The sequence below is a fragment of the Cebus imitator genome, unplaced genomic scaffold (assembly GCF_001604975.1).
Source record: "Cebus imitator isolate Cc_AM_T3 unplaced genomic scaffold, Cebus_imitator-1.0 Scaffold71, whole genome shotgun sequence".
NCBI classification, from domain to species: domain Eukaryota; kingdom Metazoa; phylum Chordata; class Mammalia; order Primates; family Cebidae; genus Cebus; species Cebus imitator.
Window position 1 is genome coordinate 4,654,514 of NW_016107386.1, and position 19,111 is coordinate 4,673,624.

The 19,111-nt window shown below is 45.3% G+C and overlaps 2 protein-coding genes across 5 annotated transcripts in view; one reads left to right on the forward strand and one right to left on the reverse strand.

Annotated features, from left to right (window-relative positions):
- GOT1 (glutamic-oxaloacetic transaminase 1) overlaps positions 1-8,651 on the forward strand; it is a 23,395-nt gene extending 14,744 nt beyond the window's left edge. Inside the window, exons 4-8 of the mRNA XM_017531109.2 lie at positions 3-95; positions 1,948-2,098; positions 2,187-2,352; positions 3,097-3,239; positions 7,842-8,651. Coding sequence (XP_017386598.1) covers positions 3-95; positions 1,948-2,098; positions 2,187-2,352; positions 3,097-3,239; positions 7,842-7,981 — 693 coding nt within the window. The 3' untranslated portion in view covers positions 7,982-8,651. The remainder of the gene's footprint in view (positions 1-2; positions 96-1,947; positions 2,099-2,186; positions 2,353-3,096; positions 3,240-7,841) is intronic.
- A 2,526-nt stretch (positions 8,652-11,177) lies between these two features.
- CNNM1 (cyclin and CBS domain divalent metal cation transport mediator 1) overlaps positions 11,178-19,111 on the reverse strand; it is a 64,620-nt gene continuing 56,686 nt past the window's right edge. For 2 of the 4 annotated variants that reach the window (XM_017531298.2, XM_017531299.2), the window contains 4 exons: positions 17,154-17,337; positions 16,857-17,006; positions 15,065-15,166; positions 11,178-14,028 (listed from right to left, as the gene is read on the reverse strand). In XM_017531298.2, the coding sequence (XP_017386787.1) occupies positions 13,949-14,028; positions 15,065-15,166; positions 16,857-17,006; positions 17,154-17,337 (516 nt within the window). In that variant the 3' untranslated portion in view covers positions 11,178-13,948. The remainder of the gene's footprint in view (positions 14,029-15,064; positions 15,167-16,856; positions 17,007-17,153; positions 17,338-19,111) is intronic. The other 2 variants (XM_017531301.2, XM_017531300.2) reach the window with 1 other exon arrangement.

Below are 19,111 nucleotides of genomic sequence, written 5' to 3' on the forward strand. Positions count from 1 at the left end.
AGTTCTCCATCTTTGTCCTCCATGCCTGTGCACACAACCCAACTGGGACCGACCCAACTCCGGAGCAGTGGAAGCAGATTGCTTCTGTCATGAAGGTAACTGCCCCTTCAGAGTATCTCTTAAAAAATAGTGTGTATTCTTATTTAATATATTCAGAAGCAATACCTGTTTGTTGTTTGCTAAGGAATTTGGAAAATGGAGAAAAGTCCAAAGAAAAAAATAAGTATTAACTGGAAAGTTTATTGCCTAAAGAAAGACAGTGTTAATGTTTTGGTAGATAAAATATCAGACTGTGTGTGTGTGTGTGTGTGTGTGTATGTGTGTGTTAGTTTTGTGTATATGTTTTATGTTTTAGAAAGGTGAAATCATTTTGTCTTTACTGTTTTTGTAACTCAATTTAGTTTTCATTTGTACCTCTTTATATACATGTCATTGAATATTTTGCAACATCATTTTTTGTAGCTATATTATATTCCTTTCATGGATCTGTCATATTAGGGATTGGATAAATCATCTGATGAATATTTAGGGTTACTTCAGATTGCTTGATCTGATGAACAATTATGTAACAAAACTTCTTTTTATCATTTCTTTGGCGTAACTTTCTAGATGAGAATTCCTAGCTGAAAGTGTGTGTATTCTTCATTAATGAGGCACTATGGGAATATGGTAGTGAACAGAGCAGATGCAGTCCCTACCCTCAGAGACAGGCTGTTTGGGGAGATGGACTAGTACTAAGGCAGCTGTGATTCTGTGAGATAGCTGTGTTGATGGCGTTATATGGGGCTACATAGCCCAGACTTTGGGCAGTGTACATGTGGGGGTTGGCGGGGGGCAGGGGGGCCAGTGGCAGGAGCCTTCCTGGAAGAAGTGGTTTCCATGTTGGATCCTTAGGATGGGGTGGAGTTAAAGTATCAACAGATATGTTGGCAGGGAAGGGATGTGCTCTGCAGGGGGCAGAGCATGGTCAGAAGCCCCAGGCAGAGATCATGGGGAGTGTGAGTGATGAGGCTAGAGTGAATAGGGGCGGGCCCTGCACTGAGGCTTGGACTTTATTCTCAGGGCAGTGGAAAGCCACTGAAATCTTGGATTTGGGAGTGACATGATCAGATATTCATGGTCTTAAGGTCACCCTGATATCATAGCAGGGAATGGATCAGAGAGAGGCAAGAATAGACAGGCTGTGGGAGTGGTTAGGAGGCTGTTGCCATAGTCCAGGTAGGAGTTGATAGTGATGGCCTGGAGGAGGTAGGTGGCATTGGGGACAGTGAGATGCAAAAGGATTTGGGAGGTCTGAAGAGACAGACTGATAGGACTTGGGGCGTGCCAGGATGTGGGTGATAAGCTGCAGAGGTAGGAGTCCAGATACCCCCCCAATCCCATCCAGTCAAGATACACCCAAGAAATGGGAATCAATGTACAACCAAAGGCTTGGACAGTTCCGGGGAGGGAAGTGGTGTCCACTCAGAGAGAGCCCAGCAGTAGAAGCAGGTTCCCTGTGGAGAGCTCTTTGAGGAGATGAGTGACAAGAATAGAGGCTACTCTCTGTTCCCTTCCTCTTGAGTACCTAATAGAATAGCCCCGAGGTTGTGAGGAGCCCTGGGGATACCAAGCCTACACTTGACTAAGGTTCTCACACCAGGAATTCAAGGAGGAGAATCCACCAGCATACAACATTGCCTCCTTGCTTCAAAAGTAAACCCTGTTAGCAAAGCTGAATCAGGACACTCTAGGACAACGTACTTTTAAAAAGTAAAGTTTACAGAAAAGGTTGTTGGTTGTAGAGAGAAACGGATGTAAAGTGGTGTTTGGGTGCATATAGTCAAGAAATAGGAGAAATGGACAGCGTTCGAAATTCCCTCCAGGCATCAGCTGGGGAAGTAAGGCCGGTGTCTGAGGTTGGTGCCAGAAGGATTTCCTGCCCTGACTCACTTTCCTTCCTCGCAGCACCGGTTTCTGTTCCCCTTCTTTGACTCAGCCTATCAGGGCTTCGCATCTGGAAACCTAGAGAGAGATGCCTGGGCCATTCGCTATTTTGTGTCTGAAGGCTTCGAGCTCTTCTGTGCCCAGTCCTTCTCCAAGAACTTCGGGCTCTACAGTGAGTGCTCTCCTGAGGAGTTACAGCCCCACCTCCCACATCACTCCCTGCTTCAGCAGCCACAGCTGATTCTGGTCCCTCTCTTTAGATGAGCGAGTCGGGAATCTGACTGTGGTTGGAAAAGAACCTGAGAGCGTCCTGCGAGTCCTTTCCCAGATGGAGAAGATTGTGCGGATTACTTGGTCCAATCCCCCTGCCCAGGGAGCACGAATTGTAGCCTGTACCCTCTCTAACCCTGAGCTCTTTAAGGAATGGTAAGAGGCTCCCAGCCTGGTGGGCTGGGGATTGGGGAGTGCAGAACGGTAATTGTCCCAGTACATTTAGCTGGGTCTCTTCCTTTCATTTTGGCAGAAGCAGGATAAAATTACTTTAACTTCTTTGACTCTCAGATATTTGTAAAACGGGTTAATACCTACCTCACGTGTGCATAACACAACACTGGGAACAGAGGAGGGGGCACTCGGTGAATTGTAGTTTTCCCCCGTTTCCCCTCCACCCAGTCTTCCTCCCCGTAAAGTTGGAAAACCTAGGAAGGTATTCCCAACAGAATAGAATATCCAATGTCAAGGCAGTTTTAACAGTTTGGGAGCTCTTGGTTTTTATCCATAATTTATATACATTTTATCTTATTTTAGAACGAAGTTATTTTTATATAATTGCTAAATCTGCAATCTCTATTTAATAAGACCTGATACAACATATTACCTTATTAATATCCATATCAGCACCTTGGTGAAGCCCGAGTTGAAACATGAGTGTATTATGGCTAGTATACCCAAGACTGTAGCACTAGACTCTACTAGTAATACAGTCTTTTTTCCTTCTGCCTCCTAAGTCTCTGGTATGTTCACCTACCCATCCAAACATCAACACACTGTAATAGGCAGGTTGTGATCCCATTGTCAGCTATAGTTTAAATTATGTTTTTTAAACGTATGTATTTTCGGGTACTATCTTTCCTATCTGGATTGATATTTATGTTGCTGTCCATGCTTTAGGACAGGTAATGTGAAGACAATGGCTGACCGGATTCTGACCATGAGATCTGAACTCAGGGCACGACTAGAAGCCCTCAAAACTCCTGGGACCTGGAACCACATCACTGAGCAAATTGGCATGTTCAGCTTCACCGGGTTGAACCGTAAGTGTCCCCCTGCCCCCCACTTCCAGTGCCTGTGTGCATGTAGACACGCAACATTCCTTTCAGTTGCTGGCCTTGAGCTCACCTTCATGGCCTTTGCCTAACTGGACAGCCATTGCTTTGGACCAGGACAAGCTGGGTTTTCTTAGAGTGTCCCATCAACTCATAAACTCTTTGGGTCTCAGAAGAGTATTGTTGTGGTCTGCCCTGCTCACCCACAGCCAAGATATTCCCATTTTTGTGGGCTGGGAAGTGGCTCAGAGCCAGCTAGGAGGTAACAGGATTGGTAGCTGGGAACCTTAATTTATGAAAAGTTCTATAAATGCTCAGGTATATTTTGGCTTTGCCTTAATCCTGAATATAAATATGTATGATTATTCAGAGATCTGATTTCTTAACAGGTCTTTCCTATTTCTAGGTATTATCCTCAAAAAGAGGTTACAAAGTTATCTCTGCATTTCATAAACAAGAACCTAGATTGGTGGTTGGAATTAAAAGCTGATTGAAAATCTAGTAGGTGGTCATGCATGATCTTGGTCAGTTGTCAGTAGGGCATATCTGCCATCTACATCCCATCTGATGACAGAAGAGTCATTTCTTCTTTTTTTTATTTTTATTTTTTTAATTTTTGAGATGGAATCTCGCTCTGTTGCCCAGGCTGGAGTGCAGTGGTGCGATCTCGACTCACTGAAACCTCCGCCTCCTGGGTTCGGGCAATTCTCCTGCCTCAGCTTCCCGAGTAGCTGGGTTTACAGGAGTCATTTCTTTGGAATATCATTCTACAGGAATTACTCACTGTAATTCCCTCAGTGCAGATGTGGTCACTCACCTTTGTGTCCCAGTGACTCTGGGGAGCGGGGGAATATGTGACTGGGTTGGTTTGTAGGTAGAATATCAGAGGCCTTGGGGAGGTATTGAACTGGGTTCATCACAGTGCCAGTGTGAAGTGGGTTCAGAAAAAACCAAAGGAAATAAATATAAATGAGAGTTAATAGAGATTGTATTGTGGTCCCCTCAAAATACTTTGGGGTAAAATGAGGCTACCTAAGAAAGTAAAGAAATAGCTCAGTTAGCTGTAGGTATCCTCATGACTGTGGAATGGAGAATTAGTTCATTCACAATTATGAAATATAAGGTGTAACAGAAATAATAATAGTCTTTAGTAGTAATATTCTAAAAGCTCACAATATGGGAATGTCTCCCCATAAAATATCCATATCTTCCCATTATCCACAGGAGGAAATTAGTTTTATTAATATTATGAATTGGAAAAATGAGTATAGAATTGTGCTTAAAACATAAAAGTTGTATTTTTAGCACTTGACATCATTTGCTCTTATTAGAAACAGGAGTTTTGTTTTCCTCCCAACTTTTTTTTTCTTTTTGAGACGGAGTCTTGCTCTGTTGCTCAGGCTGGAGTGCAGTGGCACAGTCTTGGCTCACTGCAACCTCTGCCTCCTGGATGCAAGCGTTTCTCCTGCCTCAGCCTCTCAAGTAGCTGGGGGCTACAGGCATGAGCTACCACACCTGGCTAATTTTTGTATTTTTAGTAGAGACAGGATTTTGCCATGTTGGCCAGGCTGGTCTTGGACTCCTGACCTCAAGTGATCCACCTGCCTTAGCCTCCCAAAGTGCTGGGATTATAGGCCTGAGCCACTGCACCTGACCTTTTTTTTTTGAGACAGGATCTTGCTCTGTCACCCAAAGTGGAGTGCAGTGGTGCAGTCTGGGGTCACTGCAACCTCTGCACCCTGGGCTCAGGTGATCCTTCAGGTGGAAGGTCAGCCTCTGAGTGGCTGGGACCACAGGCATGAACCACCATGCCCGGCTAAATTTTTGTAGAAATGGGGTTTCACCATGTTGCTCAGGCTGGCCTCAAACTCCTAAGCTTAAGTGATCTGCCCACCTCAGTCTCCCAAGGTGCTAGGATTACAGGTGTGAGCCACCACACCTGGCTGGAAAAATTTTAAACATACAGAAAAGTTGGAGGAATTGTATAGTGGACCCCCATATATCTGCCACCTAGTTTCTACAATTCTACATTACAATTCTTCCTTTGTTATCTTTTCTTTGTCGGAATGGGGCTTTTAACCTGGAGTCCCTGGATGTACTTTAGGAGAACTGTGAAGCCCCTGAAATTATGTTTTAAAAATCGTATATGTGTATTTTGGCCTTACCCTAGGGAAAGAGTCCATAACTTCTACTAGCTTTTCAAACTGTGACACTTCCCTCCTTCCAAAAAGTAGAAAGGACTCATTTTTATTAAAACAAAACCAAAAACCAGGATAGGAGCCCTTTAATCACTGCCTCAGGGCACAGGCGTTTAGAAACAGTGGTGCACCCAGGGCTGTGTTGGCTTGAGGCTGTGTCCCCTCGGGTGACCAATTCACACAGGTAAACCACTTCTGAAGCATGCTTTATTTGTTCATTCATTTGTTTGTTTGTTTGAAGGGGTCAAAGGAAAACTTCCCCTTTGCTCTCTGAAAGTTCGTTGGAAATCAACTGACAAAAGCAAGATTAATAGGTGAAAAGGCATACAAATTTATTTATTTATTTTTGAGACAGTCTCACTTTGTTGCCCAGGCTGGAGTGCAGTGGCATAATCATGGCTCACTGTAGCCTTGACCTCCCAGGCCCAAGCAATCCACCCACCTCAGCCTTTCTAGTACCTGGGACCACAGGCATGTGTCATCACGCCCGGCTAATTTTTAAGATTTTTGTGTAGAGACAAGGTCTCCTTATCATGCAGTCCTCCCTCGTCGACTTCCCTAAGTACTTGGATTATAGGCATGAGCCACTGTGCCTGGCCAGTATGCAAATTTATTAACCTGCAGAGGTGTCTTACAAAGTAGAACTCAAATAAATGGCCAGATAATTGATGCTTTTATACCATCCTGGGATTACAGAAAAATAGGAGCTTGGACCTTGGCGAAACAGGTTATGGCAGGCAGAGAAGAGCAGGCCTGGCTAGCAAAGGTGGCCTTGTTATGTTATGTAGATAAGTCACAGGTAGCAGCCCTCACAGAAAATAGCTGGTAAAGGTCTGTTCCTTTTAGACCTTTAAAGGCATCAGACTCTCAGTTAATCTCCCCTAGATCTGGACAAGGGAGGGCCTCAGAGAAAGCCTAGTTACAGCCATGCAGATTTTCTCTACAAATATAAATCTCTCCCACAAAAGACAGCTTTGCAGGGCTACTTCTGTATGTAGGGCCTCTGAATGGCCATCTCAAAATATGTCCAAGGATATTTTGGGGTGAACTATTTTGGTTTCCTTCAAGGAGCATGTAGGCAGCACTGAGTCCAGGGTCCAGATTTTTCACTTCCGTAGAGAGGCAGTGTAGTGTTATGGTGTACAGCCTGGACTTAAAATCCTGCCTTAAAATCCCACATCCACCACTGACCAGCAGTGTGTCCTCGGAAGGCCATTTAACATCTCTAAGGCCTATTTGTAAAACAGGCATGATAAAGTTATCAGGATGAACTAAGATGTAGTGCTTAGAGCACTGCCTGGTACATAGTGTTTGCTCCTCTGATTTTGATGATTTTATGATTGTTATTCCATTTCCTCAAGCTGGTGGTATCTTAAAGGTACTGATTACTTGGGCAAAAATTCACTAAAATTCTTTTTTTTGTTTGTTTGAGATAGAATCTCATTCTGTCACCCAGGCTGGAGTGTAGTGGTGTGATCTAAGCTCACTGCAACTTCCTCCTATCGAGTTTCAAGCAATTCTCTTGCCTCAGCCTCCAGAATAGCTGGGACCATAGGTGCACACCACCACTCCTGGCTAATTTTTGTATTTTTAGTAGAGACTGGGTCTTGCCATGTTGGCCAGGCTGGTCTTGAACTTCTGACCTCAGGTGATCCTCCCGCCTCGACCTCCCAAAGTGCTGGGATCACAAGCATGAGCCAGATTCAATAAAATTCTATAAATGGATTTGCCAAAAAGCAAAACTGCTCTAGAGACTGTTTTGTATAAAGGAAGTACAGGTGGTCTCTTCTTACTCATATGTGATGCATTTCTGCAAGCATGGAGAAACCCTGCTGTATCTGAGAGAGAGTTGAGAAATGAACAGAAGTCTGATGGTGCCAGGTTGGAGAGGTCTGTGTTGTTTCTCAGCTACATTGAACAAGGCCCCATTGATCAGGTACCTCAGGCATCGGGCCTTATCCAATATACTGTAAAAATGAAAAAAAGGGAAGCTGCCGCGGGTGGTCAGTGCAAGTCCATGTTAAGGAAGAACTAAAGGAAGCCTTTCAGAGCCAGTGCTTTATATTGCGGGAGGGTTCTTACATCTGATGGTTGTTTTTATTGATAGGGGTGTCCTGGTGGATGTAATGTATAAGGTAATCTCAGATTAAAATTCCCATCAGTAGTAGCCATATTGAATTTTCTGGGGCTTCAAAGGTGAACTAATAAGAGTACTTTTCAGAATCTAGTGAGTATATTTTTCTGCTTGTCAGTTAGACAAAATAGCACCTTTTGTTTTGCTTCTCTCTGTTAAGGGTAAAGAATGAAAGCTGAAATTGTCACATAATTGCTCAGCCCGTACTGCTTAAGGATCCCCTTTGCTCTGATTATGTCTTCTTTTGGTTTTCAACAGCCAAGCAGGTTGAGTATCTGGTCAATGAAAAGCACATCTACCTGCTGCCAAGTGGTCGAATCAACATGTGTGGCTTAACCACCAAAAATCTAGATTATGTGGCCACCTCCATCCATGAAGCAGTTACCAAAATCCAGTGAAGAAAAACCACCCGTCCAGTACCACCAAAGTAGTTCTCTGTCATGTGTGTTCCCTGCCTGCACAAAATATCACAGATCAGAGACTCTGGCAGGACTGAAAGGCTGTTCTAGTGAGGCCGCCTCTGTTTAAACTGGCCCCACGTGAAGTGAACATCCCTTGAGACGAATTTGGACGCTGGGATTAGAGCCTTTGAAGGTCAAAGCAAATTGAGATCTTTATTTAAGAATAAAAGAGTACTTTGATCATGAGACATAGGTATTTTGTCCCCCTCGCTAAGAAGCAGTAGGTTGCATGTGATGACCACATGCTTCTATGTGGTGTTTGACTCTGTACAAAGTCTAGTCCCAAAGATCAAGTCGTCTGAAGGAGCCAAAGTACAAATGTGGGTGTTGGCTGTGGCATTAAACTCATCATCTCAACCCAGAGTGTCTGGTCTCCCTTCTCTTTCTGCATGATTGTGTCCCTAGTCCTGCACTTTGGTTCTTTAGGGTGACTGTGGTAAGAAAGATATTTAATCATGACATGCACAGACACACACATATTTAATAGGAACAGAAGTTTCACCAACAGTATTTACTTATGCTGTGTATAGTGCATTCTGATATTTTTGAGTACATTCTATTGTGTTCTACTTCATCTAAAAAAATAAAATAAAAATGCTGATCAAGACCCATGGAGTTGATTTTGTGACTGCTAATGGGTTGTGATTCACAGTTTAAAATGAATGCTTTAGATGGGTTTACTAGTGGCTAAAGGAAAAACTACAATGTATTCTTACAATGTAGCTTCCTTCAGTGAACTCACCATATCATAATTCCGTGGCCATTTTGTGGGCTTGTCATTTGGAGGCCAGCCATTTCTTCATATGTTACTTAAAAAACTGGGCTTCTTGGACTTGTGAGAGGGGATGACATCACTCAGGGTCTTTCTGAAACACCAGCCCGTCCCCTGCTGTCAGAGTCCCTCCTGGTTTATTGAAGCAATTAGAACCACATCAGCATAGATCACAATTTCCAGAGTCCAAGGGCTGTTCCAAGCGGCCGTTTTGTAGAATTTAATGGGGCTGGATGTTACTTAAAACAAGTTGTCTATTATTTGGAGTTTTTTAATATTTAAAGTTAGTTCTTGTGATTTTAATAGGATCTGCCACTTTCTAGGACTTGTTTGGGTTGTTATAAAATCCTGCAGTCCTAAAGGATGGCTGGGGTCTTAGAAGTCATCAAGTCCTGCCTCTCCCCCAGTGAAATAGTCTTTCCCATATTGTCTCTGACGCATCAATTTCAACTAGTGGGGTGGTGGTGCAGATGGGTTCTTTAAATACTTGGTAATGCATCCCATTCTGCTGGTGGAACCTCTTAATTAAAAAAAGAGGCTCATTTATCTTTAACTCATGGTAAAAGTTCGTCCATATTGAACTAGAATTTGGTCTTTGTCCTACTCCCCTGCCCCTCCTTCCTTCCTTTAAATGACAGCTAGTAAATCTACTGGCACTTCTAATCTACCACCTTTCAAATATTTGAAAGTACCAGTTGTTATTCCTTGTTTACACTTTTCCATGTGAATTGCCTCTCCCCTGCCATTTTTGTTTCTGCACAGGATGTGGTTTCCAGATCCTTCCCTGTCTGGCTTGAGCCCTGGGAGTCCTTCGAGGGCACTCTCTGCAAGTGTGTGGTGGGCTGCTGGAAGTTAATGAGTGAATATGATTAGGTGCCCTCCCACCCATCTCTTCACAGCCTCTGAACAAATCAGTCTTTGTTCTTCCAATGTAAATATCCTTGTCATTAATAAGGGAAGGCAGCCAATATGGAAGTTGAATGATTCTACCTTCTGTCAATCTGCCATTCTCTCCAGACACTTTAAACCACTCATTCTCCGTGGGACGATACTGCCTCCATGGGGACAAAAATTGGTTCTTTGGGGGCAAAAGAAGCCTGAAATACTAAAATGTTTATAGCCTTCCAAAGTGCAACCCTACCTGACAATCTTATTTCTCAGTATTTATCTTGTTAGGGAAAATTAAAATTTTCTCTTTAGGGGAGTACCAAAACCATTAAAGATAAACAGATCTCTAAACCTAAGTGACAGTACCACAGTGCTAAAATGTTTTTAGCACTTGAAGAAAGCCCATCTCAGTGGGAATCTGGCCTTCTTAGTTCTATTCTGACTTGGTCAGTGTGGCCCCACTGCGTTCACTTGAAAAAGCGTTCTGTGTGAGTTTGGTAAGCTGGCAGGACTCCTCAGGGCCTCTGACATGCCAGTGAACTTCAGAGGTGGGATTATTTTCAAATTTTGCCCAGTCATGAGCAGGGCACTTGGACCTCCAGGCTCTGCCATTTCCCAGGTGTGTGACCTCGAGCAAGTCACCCCACCTTGCAGACAGTAACCCCTCCTCCACAGGGTGTGAGAAAGAAATGAGCTAATGGGTACTTAGCACAATACTTGGAACATAAAGCCCTTGGCAAAATAGTTGTTTCCATCGTTTATTATTACCGTTAGTGAAATGAATAGCCTTTACTGAGGTTCCTAAGAACCTTAAGAGGTCCTGGCATAGGCCTTTAATCCTGTGTGCTTTGAGAAATTAGTAGTAACTGTCAGATTTCGGCCTTCCTTCCACACAGGCATTAAACGCCCAAACACATCTTCCCACCGCCTGGCTGTTCCCTTCCTCCAGCCTCGGCTTAAAATTGATGAACAGCCCTGGCCCATTCTTGTGTTCTGTTCGCTAGCCTTTGGTTGCAAACCGTGAGTCATGCCACTTGTACTCCTTTCCGAAGGGTCTGCAGAAGTGAGCTAGTGTAACCAGCATATTTTCTCAAGGACTTGTCTGGGTTTAGCCCTCAAGACCTTGAATTTGGATGGCACCCAGCAAAGCACCTCACCCATCACATGGGTTCAACAAATGCCAGCCCTCCTCACTGTCATCTTATTGCTCCTTGTCTTTATGCACGCTGCCTTCTCGTTTGGCTTTTACTTCTCATTTCTGTCATTCACTCTTGCAAAATCTTACCATCTGGCCTCCCAGAGTATGTGCCAAGCCTCCCCTGTGATCTCACCGCAGCCTCACACCTGGCCTGGGGCGGCATGCCTCTTCAGGCAGGTGGGCCACAGGTGAGATCATTACACTTGGGCATCACTCTACCTGCATCTCACATGAAGCCACTTCAGAAGATTCCAGGGGCAAAGAAAATAGCCACATTCCAGGAAAGGCATTTTCATTTTATTTAAAAATTATTTACAATGTATTGAGCCTTCATAAATGTTTTATCTTAATTTTTTTTAAACTTTTTTTTTTTAACCTGAAGAAAGTCTTTGTGGGGCGAGGGTGTGGTGGGAGGGGAGTGGTGACAGGCTTCTTAGGGATTTTGCAAAGGGATGGGTGTAATGCAACAGCAGTGGCTTGAGCCTGGTAGCCTCAGGGGTGATGAAGACCAGCCAGGCAGGCACCCCTGGGGCCAGTGGCCAGCTGGGCAGGAAGCCTGCATGATGGTAGTTCTTGCTCAGAACTCACCATTTATTGTTTTGGGTCTAGGTACCCAACACTGAGGGCTGACACTTCGCCTGTTCCTACCAGGCAAGAGCAGGTGTTGGGACTGGATGGCTGTGAAGTTATCTATGAGAAGACATGCACTGCTGGAGCCTCAGGCTGGACCGGGCAAGGAGTGTGCTGAAGTCAATAATCGTTGCTGAAAAAGGCATCTCTAGCTCCAAAGTCTTTACTTCCACATGCTGTGGCCCTCCTGTCTGCAACACCTGCTCTGGGTTGTTGGGGAAGAGGAGACAAAGTTTATGTGGGGGGGTGTAGGTTGTACAATACTCTGGGGTGTGCCAAGAATTTCTGAGGACTTCCACTTCTTGGTGGGTACCAGCCTTCCCCACCAATTGATGGACACTTGACCACTTAAAATTAAAAACCTGTCTCGAACTGCCCAGTATCCACTTCACTCTGCATTGCAGAAACCCTGGGCTGAAAGTTCCACTATTTAAAATAGTGGAGGTTTTTTTTTTTTTTTTTTTAAACTTTGTAGGTCTGAGACCTTTGAGAACCGTATGAAAGCTTTAATGCTCTGGAAAAAACATACAAGAATACATATATTAAATTCTGATAATTTTAGGGGTTTCGTAGACCCTCTGAAGTCCAACTATGGACCCCCTGGGGTGATGGACCCCAAGTTAAGAACCCCTGAGTTAAAGGTTCCTGTGGGTAAGCATTTTCTTTTGAGATGCAGATAACCCAGAGGAATGATCAATCTCCCTCCTCCCTGTGAATGATTGAATGGGTGTGGGGAGGTGGGAGTGTGGGTTTTGGAGGAAGGGAAGGGAAGCTGGATGGTATACCACAGGGAAAGGTTTGGGAATGGTTTGGAGATTCAGCAGTCAGCTCAACGAGTACCTGACTGAGCATCTAAAGGGTAGGAGATAGATCAGAAAGGGAAAGAAGTATTCCAAAGACAAACTTCTTCACTAATTCCAAGTTTTCCCTAAGGCTGGCTGTGGTGTTTTTTTTTTGTTTTTTTGTTTTTTTTTCTAAAGACAAGTCTTGCTCTGTTGCCCAGGATGAAGTGCAGTGGTGTATTCACTGCAACCTCTGCCTCCCAGGTTGAAGCAATTCTCTTGCCTCAGCCTCCTGAGTAGCTGGGACTACAGGCATGTGCCACCATGCCTCGCTAGTATTTTTAGAAGTGGGGTTTCACCACTTTGCCCAGCCTGGTCTTGAACTCCTGACCTCAAGTGATCCACTCGCCTCAGCGTTCCAAAGTGTTGGGATTACAGGTGTGAGCCACTGCACCGGGCCTTGTGGTTGCTTTTCAGAGCTATTTTATTCTTGGAAGCGGGTATGTGCATTCACTCTGCCATCTGGTGGTAGTGCTTGGGATTACACCTACCCCAACTTCAGGAGAAAAACCAGTAAGTTCTTGGAATAATGTACACTCAGCTGATCTACTAGGGTGTAGTAAGGGGTGGGAGAGGGACAAATGCATGAAAAAGAAGAATGATTCTTCAACATTCCTGTGTAACTCCCTGAAGTCCCATGAAATAATGTATCTTTCTTGGCTGAGCTGGGCACTCTTTGGTTTGTCATGGCTACACTTGCTTTCAGCACTTACAATTTTTCCATGTAAGTTTTGTTTTTTGCTTTGATTTGCACTTAAGACCTGAAGTTCCATCTCTGGCTCCCAATTGGGTCTCTCTGCTCCCTGTTCCTTCTCTTTCAGAGCAGATTTATTGACAAATTGATGACTGCTGATTGGGAACCAAAACAGATGTGTCCCTGGGAAAAAAAGTGAATTGAGGTTCCATCTCACATTCTATCCATTCCAGCTGACACACACTTCCCCAGGCTGTTGGATCCCTTATCTAACAGGAAACCAGTCACTAACAGCTTTCTGTGCTGTAATGTCAATCACACGCCAACATGGCTGAGTCCCACTACTTTAAAGCTCTGGGGAGATTCTTGGTCCATCCCCTGAACTAATCTTCAGACCTCCTACTCCAGCCTCCCATGTGCCTGTCTGCCAGTGGTACCTTCTGAGCCAAACTAAGCATGAACTATGTTAGAAAGTTAACATTTTGTTCTGGAGGAAAGAATGGCGAGTTCCAAGACAATAGGTCTCCTATGGCATCGGGGAATCCCAAAGAACAAAGAACATCAGGGGTCCCAGAGTGGCATTGTCAGCTTGCAGTCAGACATCTCTTCTCCAGTCTCAGACTATGCTGTGGAAAAGACCACTTCTAGCATGTTCTGTTAGAGGCACCTCCTTCTGTTGTGGCCATGTCAAGGCTCTGAGTCAAACTGGAGGCAACGAGGGGAAATCTGCCAAACTGGCAGCTAGGGGCAAAGAGATGGAAGGGAAGGCAGAATGTTCTGTCACCTGTGGGAGGCCTTGGGGGAAGCAGATGATGAGAGGGTGGGTTCTCCCCCAAAGCTCTGGAATTTCATAAACCCAGTGAATGCTGACTTTGCCCTGTCATGTGATCAGAGGTGTTAAATTGGAGTTTTCCTCAGAGGTTCTCTCTCCTTCTGGTGATCTCTTCCTTTTTCGGCCACCTGGAAAAAAACAGGTTGCAAGTGTCAGCCTGTAACACTGGAGGAATATTCATAATCGCTTGACAGTCTGAGTTCTTTTCCAAACAGAAGCAGAAATGCGGACAGAGCCCTTGACTAGAACTTGGCTTGGCTAGAACTAACCTGCATTGTATGCTGGTGCCAATACTGGCATATTTACATCTTGAAAGATTAGGCCACACTTTCCACATAAGATGCCATCTCTGAAAAGTCACAAACCCAGGCTGGTGCCTGGAATTGAGACTTCCAGAGGAGACTGAGTAAAGCCCATATAACACCTCGGGCTCATGTCTCCAGCACCCTGGGGGGCCAGCCCCACTGACGGCCAGACACCCTCAGAGAGGACCAATCTCATAGACTTTGATGTCCCATGAGCCAGGGTTGGTGGCTGTAGCTGGGAGCCACTTCCAGGGACCTGCAGTCTCTGGCTCTGAAGCAATCTCCCTTCGGCATTGGAGCAGGCGGGTATAATTACATAGTTGTCCTCAAGGATGAGAGAGCAATCTGTTCCCAGGTCTGTTTTTAGGAAGGAATGCCTTCACCTTGTTCTCTCCACCATGAACTTCCATCTGTGAAAGAGATTGTTCTCTTCCTATTGAGTCTCCTGGACACGAATTCTTTAAAGGACTAGATAGTTAATATTAAAGGCTTGTGGGCCATATGGTCTCTGTCACAATTACTCAACTCTGCCATTGTTGTCATAGATAACAAATGTATCAGTCTATGATCCAATAAACTCTTATTTACAAAAACAAGTGGAGGAGGGAGGTCAGAATTGACCTGTGGCTGTGGGCATGGTGTGCAGACTCATATCCTGGAGGACAAACAACTGAATGGGACAGATCCCCAAACTGGTGCAATGCTGACCCAACCCCTTTTGTGGATTTCCATAATGGTACCTCATTAGGGTTCCTAAGAGGAGACCCTTGCTCCTTCCCCAGGAAGAAGATGCTAACATGCTTTTCCTACTAAGTGTCGGCAGGGTAGCTTTCAACTGGGTGAAGAACTAGCTACTCACTCAAGGTTCTCAGCAGCTTCTTGCCCACGTTTTCCTCAAAATCGCTACTGCAGGGGCTGGTCTCTGTATCCAGGTTGATGTTACAACATTCACTGTCTGATGCTGAGAAAGGAAAGAAGAGGGAATTCAAGTTGTCTCAACCTACATGCTCAGGGATTAAGACAGGGTGATTCTGGGTGACATCCCTCAGCAGGTGAAGTTTAAGACATAAGCCAAGGCTAGGGGCATGTAACAAGGGAGGGATGCCCAGGAAAGTGCTGGGTCTCATTAGTTAGCAAGAGGCATTTTAGCACCACAAAAGGAACAAAAAGATGGAGAACAGGAGCAGGAATTCAACAATCCATGCAAAGTCAGAAATCATTCCTTCTCCTCAAACACTGTTTTGGCAAGAGAGAGGGGTTAGAGAAAAATATGTTCTCCACTCAGTCTATTTGCCAGACTAAAAGCACACGTGAGGCCAGGTGGAGGTCTCCTTGGTTTATCTGCACAACCCTGGAAAGCCACAGGGTTCAACAACAATGCCCTGTCTTCTCCCACAGGACTCAATGGGAATTCAAAAAGTTACAGAATCTAGAGCCCAGAATGGGGCCAAGCCTTACCACCAATGCAAATAAAAACCTAAACAGGAGGCAGAGTGGTGTGTTGGAAACCGCACTGCACTAAAGCCATGATATGAGGCTGAGCCTGCTTCTGAAGCAGTTGTTGGACTTGGGCAAGTTATTTCCCTTCTCTAGGCCTCCAGGATCCTCATGTGTCACAGGGAGAGGGTGGACTAGACGATCTCCAAGTCTGCTCCATTGCCTTCATTCTTACTCCTTTATTACATTTTCTTGCTACATGCTTTAGCTACTAGATTTGGTGTTAGGGGCAGAAAAAGAACATCAGTTCTAAATTCAGGTCCTGGAACAGTGGCTATGTATGTCCTAGATTTTCTGGGTCAGCCATAAGTTCAAACATATTGTGTTGCTGATTTTAAAAATCTTGGAGCACTTTTTCAGGTCACTGCTCTGGACTTGAGGGGTCTTATACTATGGATTGGGGTAGGTCTGAAAGGTTGGGTAGGGGAACTGCTGGTCTGGGTACAGGCATAAGGGGCTGCTGAAAACTTGGGGAAGTACATCTTAGTTAGGCAACACAGAAGCATCTCAGGACTGCTGGGACTCTGGGAGCTCAGAGCAACACCACTGTCAAGGCAGAAGTGTCAGATGGAGGTGATGTGATCTGAGATCTCAGAAAAAGTCCTATAGACTACACCTTTGGTCAAAGCCACAGCTAGTTAGAATGATGGCTGACTTCAGTTTCCTGATCTATAAGGTAGGCCTAACAATAGCTACCTAACATTTATAGAGCATGGTACTGAACACTGTGATATACCTTTTATGTATATTATCTCATTTATACTCAAAGCTACTTTATGAGATAGCTGTTATAATTTATACCTGTTAACATAAGGATACTTATCTATTTAAATAAAGAAACTGAGTCTTAGGTTCAATAACTTGCCTAAAATTGCATAGCTCCTAACTGAAGGAGCCAGGGTCTGAATCCAGGCAGAAACCCAACTCCCAATACTGCCCTACACAGTTTTCCTGGGAGAATGAATCAGACAGGGCCTGATGCATGGTGTAGGTGCTCAGTAAATGTTTCCCTTCCCTGGCTGTGTAAGGAGGTTGGAGGTTTAACACAGGGTTTGGGGTCCCTGGGCTCCCCTCAGCCAGCTTTCCCTGGGCCATCCCAATGCCCAAAGGCGATGATCCCCCTTGCTCCACTGGGCCCAGTTGGCCTCCCTGACCTGCTCTTGTGGGAACGGCTGCAGTAGATAGCGTGAGCTGCTGTGTGCTGTGCTCTCCGAAGTCAGTCATTTCTTCCTGGGTGAAGGCCAGCTCCTCCATCCTCAGGTACACCACCTCGCTGGGGCTTCTCAGCCCATCTGAGTGGCTGCCTGGGGAGGACGGTGAGTGCATCACCTCTCTGCTTTGGAGAAGACCCAGGGCTCAAGGGGTGTGAGCCCTGGGTAGGGCTGGAAGAGGAAGGCAGGGCCGCTCTCACGCTACACCAGCCCGGCCTGCCCTCTACCCAGCTGACTTACACGGCAGGCTGTTCCTGTTGTTCAGGAGCACGGTGACAGGGTCATCCTTAGGGGTCTGGGGTGTGCCCCGGGTTGTGGGGGCCTTGGTGGAGTCCCCATCAGTGAAGGCCTCCATGTCAGGGGACTGAGGCGAGCTGTCCATGTGGCAGGCGGTGAGTGCGTTCTGATACTGCTGCCGTGTGATCTGCAAGGAAGAGGCAGGAGCTTAGGAGCAGTTAGGCAGAGCCCTCCTGCATGCAGCCAGTCTTCTAGGCTCAGGGGCAGCCTTGCTCTAGTGCTTGGAACCCTTGGCCTCTGAGGCCTGAGATCCACAAACAGGGGCCTTACTCACGCTGTAGCAGTCCAGCAGGGACAGTGAAGGGGTCCTTTGCTGGTCTGCCACCCCAGTACCCACTGTTCATTTTTATGGCATCCAGAAGAGCCAAACCTTCCGAGGCCGTGGAGAGGATGGAGAGCATCTTCAGTGAGCAGGGTGGTTGCCCATGGAGAAGTTTAAAACACACATTTACACGATTGCCAAAGGCCCAAAGGGTGTGTCAGGGGTGACTTGATGAGAATAAGGTAGGACTCTGGCAGGGAAGCTCTTGTCCCCCAGGTCTTAGTGTCTGGAAGCTGGAGGCTAGGGCCTGAGAGAGCACAGGCATTTCTGACTTGGACTAAGCCCATCCCTGGATGTAGGGTCATGCTCCTATGTTGGCAGGGACCACAGCAGGGAAGTCTTCTAGCTGTCTCTTCAAATCACAGAGTCAGCCTTGTGACTTTCCTGATGGGTCAAACCTCACCCACAAGTAAGGGCAACTGGAAGGTCAGATAGCAGCTAGACCAGACAAGAGTCTTCACGATTCCAGGTGGGAAAAATATGAATCAACTATTTTCCTTCTAAAAGGCAGGAAGGTGTCTCTGTCACCCATGTTCTCTGGGTATACATCACAGACTGGCACTGTGAATCCTTGCTAGCAGTGAAAACAGGTTAGGTTGTGTGCCACTCAGTATAGGAATGTGAAACCGCTAATCAGTGACTGGCACTGGGGGAAGAATGGAAATGGCACGTGGCATAACATCCTCCCCAATCACACCATCTCCTAAAGCGTTTTTATCCCTCCTTCCCCGCATTAGCGCTAGAGAATGGACAAAACCACAAATTCTGCTCATTTTTCCTTCTCTTTCCTTTAGAGGCAGAATTGGTATTACATGTTGACTCAGAAAAGATGCCCACTGGACATAGGAGAGGGGATGGTCAAGGCTTACACAGTGGGACAGAGAGTAGGCTTGAAGTTGGCTTTGTATCTGGCAAGATCTCAACAGAGGCCCCGTGTTAACTACTGACAAGACCCATTATTTTACTAGACATGATCAATCCTTTCTTTAACAAACTTCAGGATATTTGCAAGGATATTCTAAGCATAACTAATCTAATCACAAAACAGCAGTTAAGAATGCATGCCTTTTTGCAGCACGTGTGGGACACACACATGCAGATTCCAGGCTTCTAATCTTACTACTGCCCATTTGAGCAGGCAAATAGTGTTTTCTCTTGATGGTATAAATCAGTGATTCTCAAACCTCAGCATCAGAATTATCTGAAGGACTTGTTAAAACAAGATTGTTGGGCTTAACTCTGAGTTTCTAATTTGCTAGGTGTGGGGTGGAGACTGAGAATTTGTATTTTTAGTAAGTTCCTGGTGCTGCCAGGCTGGAGACCACGCTTTGAGAACTGCCGACTTAAGACTTAGTTAAAATCAGACACAGGTACTACTCAGGTGTTGGATTTTTCCTTCTAAAGGATTTTAAGGGACAAAGCAGCGAAGCATTAACAACTGGCTTTGATATTTTTCAGGTCAAAATGGTATGTTCTATGCCTTATGGCATGGAACCACAGGTCTCCACTTAGCATTTATCCAAAGTCTTCCATCGATTCAATGTTCTTGTTGAGAACATCTGACTTTTGCAGCCCCCTC